The sequence below is a fragment of the Colossoma macropomum genome, unplaced genomic scaffold (assembly GCF_904425465.1).
Source record: "Colossoma macropomum unplaced genomic scaffold, Colossoma_macropomum, whole genome shotgun sequence".
In the NCBI taxonomy this organism is placed as follows: Eukaryota; Metazoa; Chordata; class Actinopteri; order Characiformes; family Serrasalmidae; genus Colossoma; species Colossoma macropomum.
Window position 1 is genome coordinate 20,561,811 of NW_023494803.1, and position 13,723 is coordinate 20,575,533.

At 38.1% G+C, this 13,723-nt stretch overlaps 1 protein-coding gene across 1 annotated transcript; it reads right to left on the reverse strand.

The window, feature by feature from the left end:
• Positions 1-1,354: 1,354 nt before the first annotated feature.
• tpp1 (tripeptidyl peptidase I) lies at positions 1,355-10,944 on the reverse strand. Its single transcript, XM_036593196.1, has 13 exons — positions 10,846-10,944; positions 10,554-10,625; positions 10,188-10,327; positions 9,945-10,095; positions 8,973-9,094; positions 8,593-8,771; positions 7,330-7,528; positions 6,509-6,697; positions 6,250-6,322; positions 5,738-5,858; positions 4,433-4,591; positions 4,141-4,266; positions 1,355-2,924 (listed from the first exon to the last, which is right to left on the reverse strand). The coding sequence occupies exons 1-13, from the start codon at positions 10,848-10,850 to the stop codon at positions 2,784-2,786; spliced, it is 1,677 nt and encodes a 558-aa protein (XP_036449089.1). The 5' UTR covers positions 10,851-10,944; the 3' UTR covers positions 1,355-2,783.
• Positions 10,945-13,723: the final 2,779 nt, after the last annotated feature.

Consider the following 13,723-nt stretch of genomic DNA (forward strand, 5'->3'; position numbering starts at 1 on the left):
CTTTTGTCCATACACCTTATCATACAACTTAGTATTACACATTTTCTCTGAAGATCTTGTACAGAATAGTATACGAATCTGTACTGTGTTAATATCTGAAACATTTTATGCAGTACATTTTTTATAAATGTATGTGTATATATAGGTTCTCATTTGTACTGATAAGTGATGTTTATACATGTTAATGTAAAACCCGAAGTAGTTTTATAAGTATAAGCTTGATTCAAGAGTTGTAGATAACACAAAATCTTCCCTGTACACTGAAGGTGCACAATTTGAAATTACATTCAAAAACATTACTGTTGATCATGAAGGTTATTAAATTGACACCCGTCTAGATGATAGTTGGTGACACTCACTACAATATCATGTGCTTGTGTGTATATGTAAATAAAAAAGTGTGTGCGCACACATTATGTACATATATATATATATAATTACACCGCACACATTTATTTATATATATATATATTAAATGTGTATGGGATATATATAAATAAAAAATTAGCATGTGTATATACACGTATATACATATATAACGTGTGCATATGTATATATATATATATATACACATAAATTGTGTGTATACATATATATATATATATATATATATAGCTGTTGGAAAACATAACCTTGTATCTCCATTTTTATCATTCTTCAGTTTTGACATAATTTGAAAGTACCCATGGTCCTATACATTGTGTGTAAACTTCCTTCTCTAGAGTTTTGGAGATATGACATTTTGGTCCGAGAACAGTGAGGTATATATATATATATATATATATATATATATATGTATGTATAACGTATACACACATATATACATATATGCATACACACATATATATGTGTACAGCATATTACGTGTAAGCATATTTAGTTTCACTCATTACATACTTATAATTTCTGTGCATGGAATATAGCTCCTTCATTAGTTTGCTACATGGACTATATGGAAGTTTAAACTAACATTTTGTCGGTTTTACACAATAAGTAATCAGCATTACAGAGCAGCAGAGGTGCATGTCATTCTGACTGGTGCAAGCAAAATGCAGAACGTACTGACAAACCACGTTTTGAAAACTCTGCTTTGAACACAAGTTCCAAAAGAATCATAACTTTCAAGATTGTCTGTTTCTATGATCAGTAGAAACACCAGCACTTTTAAGAAAATTACTCTGAATGAGGGAAACTCAACCCAGCAAAAGATTACGAAGGCTCCAGTTGGTTAAAACATTTGGATTCAAAGAGTCATCCATCATGCATTTACTTAGAGTATCACAGTAATATAATGAATATGATCGTGACTTATAGAACTTTGCCATAATATTAAAAAAAAAAACAAAGAATTAGATAAAGGTATTAAGAAGCACTCATTTTATTTTTTAAAACTTTTCAAGATTACATGTTCATTTTCATCCCCTGAGAAAAGTCAAAATAAAACATTTTTTGTGAAAGACATCAATTATTCTACACCACTCATACTGAAAATGCTTTATTAGCACACCTGGTGCAACTTAAGGTAATTCAAATATTCATATTAATTTCATTTTCAGGAAAGAAAATAAAAGACTACATAAGCGTAGTCCTCTAGGACAGTGTTTCCCAACCCTGGTCCTGAAGACCGAACTGCACGTTGTAATATTTTCCCTGTTCCCAATAAACCTGCTTATTAATATCCCCTCACTGACCTGAACTGGATGGGTTGGAGCAGGTAAAGCACTAAAATGTGCGGAAAAGGGAGTATTACAGGACCAAGGTTGGGCATCCCTGCTCTAGGACAATAACTGAAGAGCGCCACATTCCATAATCTAGCTTTCAAAATGAAAAAATAAAATGACCCCATCCACTTGTATCTGCATGTAAGCTTCCTCAAAGCAGCCTTTTCCCTACATAACAACAGTAAAACAACACATGATCATGAACAACAGGTCATGATTCGGATTCTTTTCAGGCATAAACCACAAGCAAAAAAGGACACAATGGCTTTGTTTTTCAATTAACATGAATGCAATTTAGCTTGTATTTCTCCAGGTATACGAATGACTGGCTTTCAGTTTTACCATCTCTGTGGAGAAGTGATCCAAATACTTTATTTATTAAATAAGTCATTGCACAGAAATTAGGCAGCGCTGCATTCTTGTGCAGGCATTTCGATTGCTTTTTTTCGATGAATATTTTTTACAGCATGTTGACTAAAAGCATACATATAATCAATGAAACATCAGGTTATTTTAACTAGTTATATGCTGTGGTATAAAATCAAGTTCAGAATATGATATTTCAGTGCATTACTGGTTTAGTGCAATATTCCTGTTAACTGAAGTCATTACATGTCAGTACATTAATCAAACAGCCTGAGATTTGGGAACATCCAAACCCATGTCCATTGTTATATTTATGTAAAAGAGAAACAATATGAAACAGTTGATTCTTAAGCTCAATCATCTGTAAAGCAGCTGGTACAGAACCACATGGGTACCATCAGTCTTGACTTTTAATTACCAACTGTACCTTAAAAACAGACCTTTAAAAATCTACAAGATGGGCACCAATCAAGATTTCACCTTGAAAGATGCATTTTGTAACTAATAAAATGGCAATAAAATGTAGTCAATAAAATGAAAACCAATTAAAACTAATTTCCTCACATTGTCTAGCTGTAAAGCTTAAAGCATCTGAAATTGTACTGAAACGTGACTGTAGTCTTTGAAGTTTTCAAGGTAAAAGCACATTGGTGAAACTTTAAGAAACTCTAGGTTGTGTTCTAACAAGACTACCCTTTAGTCCTTTCCCAGAGCAGCGAGTAGAGCAGGGTAATTGGGCGTTCCCCATCCGGTCACTGGATCCCATGCTGGAGCAGCACAGAACCCCTGACCCTCGACCTTGTCATCCAGACAACTCAGGTGGCACCCCTCCGTTACCTAAGAAGAACAAACAAAAAGGCAGTTAAAATGCACTCTGCTGTTTTGAATACAACCAAGCTGGTCTTAAAAAGTCTATCAGAGTGGTTTGGAGAAGCTTAAACAGACAATGTCAATCAGAGGACATGAACTTCTCAGTAAGCCTGTCATGATCAAATTTTAGCTGACAATTAACTGCCATACAACTGTGAACTGTCTTTTTTTAAGGGGCCCATATAGTGGAAAACTATATTTTCCTCCCTTTTTTTTTTTTTTAACAAAGAGGCGGAAACAGGCCTAGAACAAAAAATGTACCGTTCACTCCTCAGTCCATATACAGAAACTAAGCTTCAAAAACCCATTCTGAATTAACTGTTTAAGCAATGTCACAAAAACCAATGCAATTACATGCATTTGCCTACTCAGCGTACAACAATTTAGCTCCATCCATTTGTGCTTAAGTTAGAAGTAGCTTTTCCGCCTGGACTGCTTTACTGATGTAAGCAACGTGACGTGTTTCATGTAAAAAACTTAAAATAAATGTTTAATTTATTACGAACTCTAGTGCTACAGCATCTCACCACATGCAGCCTTTTTTATCGATTTATTTATTTATTTTATTATTTATTTTATGCGCTGCACATGAAGGACTGAGGGTGACAAAGTCTTGAATGATAAAACAGTTCTTTGAATTCAAAAGAGTAATGTGTGCATTTCTCTGCCACATTCGAAGGATCCTATAAATCAGCACAGCCTTCGGTCAAGTAATGCTGAGAAATGCAGCAAAGGATGAAAACTGGATAAGGGTTATTTTAGCCAATTAAACTATGTCGAGACATCCCTAAATTAAATGCCTCTAAGAGTAAAAAGAAGACATTTTCAGATGTTTTATGACCTTAAATTTTCAATGTCTATTTGAAGACTATTATTACTAAATATTATTTTTTTTAATTAAAGGATCCACAAGAATCCTGGTCATAGCAACAGCATGCAAGTAGCTGGGCTTCAGGCTGGAACTATGGATGGTTTGAAGGGTCAAACTTTGAAAAGGTGTTAATGGCATTAAAAAAAACTGTGCCATCAATAATCTATCACGTTAACACATTATTAACGCTTGAACTCTGACACCTCTTGAATGTATACCAAGCATTTTACAACAGTTTCAAATATGGCTCAGCCAACCAGATTTTAGAGCCAGAAATTTTTTCTACCATACTTGGCGGATTGAGTCTCTTACATCAAAAAGCCCAGTGCCCTGGAGTTTATACAGTCGAGGATTAAGGAAGCCAAGGGAAGGAAGACCTTTCAGGAACCGCTGGTCATTGATGAGCGAGAGAATTCCCCCCACCACTGGAGTGGAAGCCTGGAGCAAACATAGAGGCTTCGATTATTACCTTTCCTCCTCAGGCAGCTGTAGTTCATCATTAAAATGACAAAAATGTACAAAAACATAAGGAAACACAGTGCACTTCCCAATTCATTATTCTCACACAGACACAAACAACTTTTTCCGATGCATTTTCACATACCGAGGTTCCAGACACCCATGGGATGGGAACCAGGTTGGTGACCACCCAGTAATTGTCCGACAGTGCTGCCATGTCAGGGTAGGCTCTTCCGCTGGCATTGTAGTAGGACTCTGGAGGAAGTGACTGCTTGCCTTTCAAAAACGCCTTCACAGCACTAACCTTCAAACAACAAATGCAAAACCATTTTTTCATGCATGTCGCCAATATTTACTGTATGTATATTTTGTCTCACCCGATAATACAGCATACTCTCTGTATATAGTCTGTATTGATGGTTTGAGTTTCGGTATGTCCCGATCCAGTTTTACTGCCCTCCAATCTAATCTGAGTATACTGTTGTTTCTGGCCACTGAATGACTTTCATATACTTGTACCATAGTGTCCGGAACACACTCTGATACTGCTCTAATGTGTGAGCAGTAACCTGCTCCTTTCTCTCAGTTTTGATACTGGCAATTCCTGTTTAAAACCAGAAGTGGCACAGCCGCCAGTAAAGCAGAATGTTTCTTGAGGTACTATCCTTTTTAATCAGTCACAAGTGAAAAATGTAGCAGACATGTATTCTGTATGTGTTTCTGGTGGAGGGCCTCTCGCAACAAGCAGAAGAAAATGACTCAAAGCATAATAACTGCTCCCTCATTTTTCATGTGCCCATACTTTGACGAAAGGTGGCTCTAAACAATGGCAGTGCAGACAGTTTTCATTTTCTTTCTTCAAATGGTTTCACAATGGAGAAATTTACATCACTTATTATTAACTTCTGAAAACATCCCTCACTGCTGCAGGTTGTGAACAATGTCAGTTTAAGAAGCCGTAAATAGAGAGCATAAAAGAAGTTAGGGACTGGAACCAAACTGGGTTTAATATAGACGATATCCAATATGTTAATACATGACAGCATCAGCTCCAATCTCGATGCACTGAACTGAATCAAAATCGAATTGGTACATCGCTATTTGCAATTGTACCTATACTGTATAAATATTCAAATCTCAAAATGTGAACTGAAGTAAGACAAAACATTGCCTCCAAGAGTAAACAGATATGAAATCTTGGGCAGATGCAGATAAAGGACATCTTTTGGTCCTAACCTTTCTTCATGTATTGACATGTATTTATGTACCACAGGTGTTTATTATAGTCTTGTCTATCAAAGCACTCAGTAAAAGAGAACTTTAATAAAAGTAATTTTCCCTACAGTAATCCCCATTGTTTTTTATCCATTGGTTGTCATAATATCGCTGTAACTTTAACCTAATAACCTCATTTTGGTCTTTGATTCAGGGCATTTGTGTGGAGATTTACCTGATAATCTGGCATTGCAAATACATTACTGAAGCCACCACCACTGATGTAGTCTGTAACCTCATAGGTGACTTTGAAGGGGTTCTTGAAGGAAGTCCCACCCACTGTGGTCACGTATGGACTGTAAACATAGAGTTGGAGAAGATGAGCTGCATTTTATATTATACTAAAGAATGACTAAATGTTCTTCATACAAATACATTAAACCAGAAACCCTTTCAAAACAGTTATAAAAATGTGTACATATTGCTGTACTACTGCAAAAATGTGGACTGCTTTCAGTAACAATTCCCTTTTTCAGTTCCCTGAAATGGTCAATGTCACTCATGTATGCTAATTAAATTTGCTCTACAAGCACTATAGGCAAAGTGTTTCCTCAGCACCATAAAAACCTTGATTGGACTCAAGAGTAAGAGTAAGTGCAAGAGTTAACTACTGGGCCCTCTTTGAGTTACATAAGGCATGTTCACAAAAAAAAAATAAACAAACACAGGCTTATCAGTAATACGTACCTGGAAGCAGGAAAGCTTGGCCTGAACACATTTTGTTCTTTGGGCAAGTGCCTACAGCCAGCCCCACTGTCCCCTGCAGTAGAATACACATGGAGAGTGATGCATCTAGCATGAGAACAAGTCCTAACAAAATGTGTTTTTCCTAATGGACCACATACAGTACTCATGGGAATACTCTGTCTCAATTTTTAATGAATTTTCAAGAACATTAAAATGCCACTTCTAATTAAAAGCCAAGAAAAGTGCTTAATTGTGTTACCGGACGCAAAAAGCATTGAGATGCCTCGGACACCAGCCTTCATGAACTCGTTGTTGATGCGATTCATGTAGGAGGTGGATAGGCTGTCCTCATCATCTCCGTAACTGATGGTGTGCACCCAGGGCACGGCTGACATGTTGCTGAGCAGCAACATCCACTGTAGGAACGGCTCCTGTGACTCGTGACGACCTGAAAGAATGCAGCTCATGATATTTTTTTTTGCCATAGTAAATCGGGAGTACTATGCAAAGCAATTTCTCAGTTAGCCAGATAACTCAAACCAAAGGTTTGCACTGTTTAATAGGAGCAGATCTCTTTGCTTTACATCACTGGCCACCATGCTTACAATAGCAGCACCACAACATCAATATAATATAATATAATATAATGGGCTGATTTTGTGGATACAAATTAAGCCTAGCCTTTGACTAACCTGCACAGCTAATCGTGTTTCACAATTAAAAATTGCAACTAGTCTAGGCTTAGGCTTAATCTTGGTCTGGGCAACCAAGAAATTAAAACAAAAAAAAACAAAATAAAACAAAACATTACCCTGTCAAATTAAAATACTTGTAAGTTCTAATGATGTCTGTAGTTCCTGTTCATACAAAAATTAGTATCAGGTCTCCTGATCAGGAGTAAGTTGCAAGTAAGAGGCAGCTGAAATTTTCTTGGGACTGACCTACTACAAACTGAGCATGCTATTAAATAATCCACTTGAGATGGATTTGAAAAGCACATTAGGAGAAAGTTCAATTTGAAAAGTAAATCAGGTGAACTACCCTCTAATTCACAAAGCTACTTTAAAAAGGGCTTCCTACCTGGGTTGGTGAAGACCCAGGTGGAGATGTTGGCTCCGGTGCTCATGATATACTCCACATCCAAACTGGCCTCCAGTCCAGCTTTCCCTCCTCCTTGAGTCCCCACCACTCGCTCCACTTCTGTCAGATGCTTGAACCCTCTTGCAAATAAACTCATGAACTCCGCCAGGTCTGCTGGGTGGTAGAACTGCTCCAAGAACTGTCATGTTTATAGGGGAAAGTTTACAGCAGGGTTTAGTACACAAGTTCTGTGTGATCTCAAGTTTAATTAAATAATCTCAACATATCATATATATCTTAACACTGTTATAAAAGGGTGCAAATATGCATCAATGCAATGTTCTGAAGGTGGTGAATCAAACTCATTGATTGATTTAGGAATTTTTTCAAATTAAATCTAATAATACATCCTAAAATATGCATTATTTTTGGCCAAAGTAAAATGGCCAGTAATAAATCTCTGGCTATTTTCAAATGTAAAAATAAAAAAATATATGTGGTGTATTTTTTTATTAGTTATTTCATTTTTGGCTGGGTCAGTTATCAGTTAATCAGTTACTTAAAAATAACTCTAGAACAAACCAAAGTAATCTAATTAAACTGATCTGTTCAAAAAATCTGATTTCATAATACACTGAAAAAAATCCCAGAGAATCATAATCTAATCAAAATACTGTGAGGCCAAAGATTTTACACCTGTACTGACACCACGTCTGGTAGAAAAATGTAAACAAATTTCAAAAATAATTTTTCCTCTGTTAAAATCATTTGGACATCTGGAGCTAGTTTATTTTTTTTTTCTCCAAACACACAATTGGTCCGTTTATTGTGTTGCAATTTTATAACCTAAATAATTTAAGTCAGGTAAAACTACACACACGATGCATGACTCAAAGTGCTAAACAGGTTTTTGTCCTAGCACTTCATTCATATTACTCATATATTCATTCCTATTCAATACACTTGACTTATTATTTACTTTTCATGTTGAAAATGCCAGTTTGGCCTATTAAAGAGCAAACACTGGAAATGTGCTAGTGTGATTCATGTGTTCATTTAGTCCACACAGTGTGAGGTTCAGGAAAAAACACAGTGATTTATTTTAATAAAATATTAATAAAATATTAATTAAATAAAACATGAATTAAAAAAGTCAATTTGGCTGTAAAGAAATCAACTGGCCATAAAAGTTCATGATCAGCGCATCCCTATTAGATACACTACACTGAGTGAAAAGCACTGTTTTTATGCACAATTTGATACCTGTGCCACTGCCTGGCTGTTGTTAGCAGCTGTGCCAACATCTGCTGCGGTCAGGTTGTACCGAGCCCTGAGGGTTGCCGGGGTTACACCCAAGTGAAAACTCCTTGCAGATTGTCTAGCTCCTGTCCAGCCTTTACTGATTTCCTTTCCTCTAGGTGGAAAACGGAGCACACCACCCACTAAAAAAGAGAGGCAAAAAAATAAACTTTAAATTACTTAGCAAACGTCAACTTAAGTGAATCAAACTGAGCTCTATGTTACTTTGGCACAACACACCGTCAACCTTTGTTTATTAAGCAATATGTGTTTTCATGGAATGACCAGTAAAACGATCCTCAGCTCAGAAATCCACTCATGTCTGTCAAACAGTATTCACCCACCAAAATCCAGGTGTTGCGACACGTCATCATGAGCTGAGTACTGAGACGATGACCTCACGAGGGTCTGACCATCCCTTCTGTAGCGGTGAAATTCAGCACCAGGAAGCAACGTCTCTGCCACCCTGAAATACAGATCACATTCCTTACTTAACAGACCAAACGACAATAAATGGAACACAGACTTAATATTTATAATGAATTTAAACAATTTCTGTGGTGTTGGATTAGCACTGATATACAGTGTTGTGCAAAAAAGACCAGTCTTAATTTTTAATCTCCAGTAAAAACAAGATAGATCAGGTATAAGGTAATCCATCTGCATAAGGGAGGGGAAAGTCAAAGAAGAATATGTGAAAAAAAACAAGAGTTCGTTATAGAGGAAATGGGACTCCAAACAAACAGGCAAGACGTGGCAGACCACCAAAACCATCAGATTAACAGTACTTAAAGCTTAGCATCTTTTAGAGAGAGAAGAAAATCAAGCTAACTTATTACTAATTAATGCTAACTGATGTGGCAAAACTCTAGTATATGGTATATGATGTGGCATAAATTAGCTACATTAGACAGCATTAGGGACAATAAATTTTATTAATGAGTGTTTATTTGTGTATTTAAGGAGTGTTAACTCCTTTCCCGAAGGTCTGGAGTCCAGTTTGGTGATTTGTGCTGGACACCGGCATATATATATATATATATATATATATATGTACATACATACATACATACACACACACACACACACACCCATACACATATTGTGTTGCATTTCATGATAAGTGGACCAACACAAATGGTCCAGTATTCGGAAAGACACTTGTTCCAATAACTTCCATTCAAAGTTAAGAATGTTTTTTTTTTCTTCTGTAATTTTTTTTTGTAATGTCATTTCTGACTGAAGTACTAAGAGTTTGTGTATGTGTTTGTAATCTACGGCTAAAGTGTCAGCAATGTTCAATGTAGGGAGCTTACTGAACGGTCATCGAACACTGGAGGAAGTCTCGAGTGAGGACTGTGTGACAGCGTGTGACCCCATGAGTCTGCAGCCAAGTTTGCACCACTTTCTCGGTCAGCTGAGACGGCCGCACCAGGGAAGCTACTTCCTCCAAGGTCAGGAACTTCCCTAAGCAGGACAAGGAAAGAAAGTGAGCATGACAGAGAGACTTTTCTCATTTACAGTATAGACTAGACTATGATAAGTCACAGACTCAATACCATAGTGTTGTGAATCTGGGTCTGATACTAGTGCCAGCAGCTCCTGAAGCCTGTCCACATTCTGCTGCTTGAGTGCAAATGTGAGCTCCACCTCCTCCTGAGGACTGACCCGACCATCGTGGAGCCAGCCTTCTGGCACACTGACACACATAAGGACAGCCAATGACAATCACACAAAACAAACCAATGTGTTAAAAATATATAATAAACAAAATAGTACATTAATATAATAGTATGTAATATAACACTAAAATATAACAAGGGAACTGAGGATCAGAGATTTGCATTGATATAGGTTACAGGTCTCATCTGGTCTTCAAAGTGTAATGAATAATGAATGCAGAGGAATTAAAAAACAAATCTTACGACACAACTTGATCGATCTCTAGATGCTCCCCATGGACGAGACACAGACAAAGCAAGAAGAAAGTGATCACCCTGTAAAGGAAGATTTCAGTTTCAGGCGGATTTATTGCAGAGCCCTAGTTTCACATTAGCAGTATCCGGCTGTAGGACAGATCGCAGGTCGTTCAGTCTGTGAGGAGGAGACTAAACAAACCGCTCAAACCACAGATTTAACAAAGGCGTTTTAAGTTTAGCGAACAATTACAGAGATTCATTTGCTAAAACTTCGACCGAAGGCCGCTGTGAAACTTACCGCATTGTTCTGCTTCAGCGGACCTGCAGCGAAAAGCAAACACAACAGCCGCAATGTGAACAGACTCCGCCTCCTCTGAGCTGATCATGTGACAGTCACATTACAGTCAGCTGATCTCTCCCGGAGCGGAGGAGGAGCTCACCTAGGCATGCAGACTGCTTGTACAAACATTTGTGAAAGAATGGGTCGCTCTCAGGAGCTCAGTGAATTCCAGCGTGGTACCGTGATAGGATGCCACCTGTGCAACAAGCCCAGTGGTGGAATTGCCTCGCTACTAAATATTCCACAGTCAACTGTCAGTGATATAACAAAGTGGAAGCGATTGGGAACGACAGCAACTCAGCCACGAAGTGGTCGGCCACGTAAAATGACAGAGCGGGGTCAGCGGATGCTGAGAGGCATAGTGCGCAGAGATTGCCAACTTTCTGCAGAGTCAATCACTACAGACCTCCAAACTTCATGTGGCCTTCAGATTAGCTCAAGAACAGCACAGAGAGCTTCATGGAATGGGTTTCCATGGCCGAGCAGCTGCATCCAAGCTTTACATCACCAAGCGCAATGCAAAGCGTCGAATGGCGTGCTGTAAATCACGCCGCCACTGGACTCTAGAGCAGTGGAGATGTGTTCTCTGGAGTGACAAATCACTTCTCCGTCTGGCAATCCGATGGACGAGTCTGGGTTTGGCGGTTGCCAGGAGAACGGTACTTGTCTGACTGCATTGTGCCAAGTGTAAAGTTTGGTAGAGGGGGGATTATGGTATGGGGTCGTTTTTCAGGATATGGCTCGGCCCCTTAGTTCCAGTGAAAGGAACTCTTAATGCTTCAGCAGACCAAGAGATTTTGGAAAATTTCATGCTCCCAACTTTGTGGGAACAGTTTGGGGACGGCCCCTTCCTGTTCCAACATGACTGCGCACCAGTGCACAAAGCAAGGTCCATAAAGACATGGATGAGCGAGTTTGGTGTGGAAGACTGGCCTGCACAGAGTCCTGATCTCAACCTGACAGAACACCTTTGGGATGAATTAGAGCGGAGACTGCGAGCCAGACCTTCTCATCCAACATCAGTGTCTGACCTCTCAAATGCGCTTCTGGAAGAATGGTCAAAAATTCCCATAAACACACTCCTAAACCTTGTGGAAAGCCTTCCCAAAAGAGTTGAAGCTGTTATAGCTGCAAAGGGTGGGCCGACATCATATTAAACCCTGTGGATTAAGAATGGAATGTCACTCAAGTTCATATGCGTGTGAAGGTAGACGAGCGAATACTTTCGGCAGTTTAGTGTATATAAATCCTATATTGATATTACTCAATGCAGTGCCTTAATAATTTCATTTAACAGATGTCTTTTAGCTTTTTTGTTCTGCCTAAAATTAGGAACCAACGCCATGACTCTGGATTTGTGTATATGATAGTCTGGTGACAACATTTACAGGTTCCTCAAACACAAACATAACCACTCTTTCACAATCAGTTACTACGGAGCCCCCGAAAGGACATGGGGGGGGGTGACATTGGATTTTCTATAATGGGTAAAGAAAACCTCCTCCTCTCTGCAAAATGAGCTGAGATTTTTTTTCTCAATTATCCTGAGAGAATTATCTCGATTATATAGAGACTTAAGCGCATTACCCACTCCACCCTGTAGATGGCACCAATACACGTTCCCCTCACTGTTATCTCCCCAAACCCACTGTTCATTTTTCAGGGGTGCTGGAAGTTGTGTATCTGTGATTGGAACTATTCTAATGGAAACTGAGCGTTATTGCACTTTGTTTTGAACTTGGTCTCAAATACAAAGACTTTGTTTCAGTGCTTGCCAACAGACACTGTTATATCAGAGAGTGATTTCTGATATAAACTGGTTACACAAATATATCTGAGGCCTTGTTTTTCATTCAAGAGCAGCCACAGCCTTCTGGGCAACTTAGTGGCTATAAGTGCAAGGTGTTTAGAGAATAGCCTGTGTGTCAAAAAGAAGACATCCAGAAAATTATTCTAAGAAAATTAGCTTGAGATAATTATCCTGAGAAAATTATCCCAAGAAAATTTTCGAGATATGTATCCTGTGATGACTCATTTGAGAAAAAAGTCATTTTGCAGGCAGGAGAGTTTTTTTTACACACTATAGAAAACCCATGTCATTTTTTCCCCGTGTTCTTTTTGGGGGGCTCCTCAAGTTACTAATCATTTTTTATGTGTTTAATTTTTTCTATACTGTTGCTCCCATCTTAAGCTTCAGCATTTTGTTTTAGAACAAAAGTATCAGAAAAAAAACAAACCAGTCTGTATGGTGATGTTTAAGAAGGCCTACTGAGAAGTTTCACACACACACACATCATCTAAACCGCTTATCCTCCTGAGTCGCGGGGGGAGCTGGAGCCTACCCCAGCTATCATTAGGCGGAAGGCAGGATACAACCTGGACAGGTCGCCAGTCCATTGCAGGGCTGAGAAGTTTCAATTCTTGAATTTTTTTTATTATTTAAAAAAATTGTATACTTATAAATCGAGTCATTATTTAGAGAAAAGCCCCAACAGGCTCACCTAAATCTATATACACACATTTCTCTTACAAACCTTTCAGTTTTTGGTGATATGCTTGCTATCTGGGGTTGCCACATAACACAAACTGTATGCCTTGGTTTGGAAAAACTGAAAATATGGTGATTTTTGGTCAAATCGTCTCTTATGAGCTCAATATTTTGAGTAAATTACATTACATTTTCATAATGGAGAAACAAGAATTACATTATATGATGTATGACTGGGGCATGAACTAAAAAAGGTAAAAAAGTTGTTGACTTCTACGTAATTTATCATTTAAAATAAGGCAATAAAGAACAAAATAGATGCGAATGTGGAATGTGCTTAATGGAGGC

Bases quoted from the DNA above. Each gene is read 5' to 3' on its own strand.
- tpp1 (XM_036593196.1), bottom strand. The intron at 8,772-8,972 runs GTGGGTGAATAC...TCTCTTTTTTAG, and splicing joins GTCGCAACACCTGGATTTTG to TGGGTGGTGTGCTCCGTTTT. The intron at 6,323-6,508 runs GTAACACAATTA...ATTCTACTGCAG, and splicing joins CTCAATGCTTTTTGCGTCCG to GGGACAGTGGGGCTGGCTGT.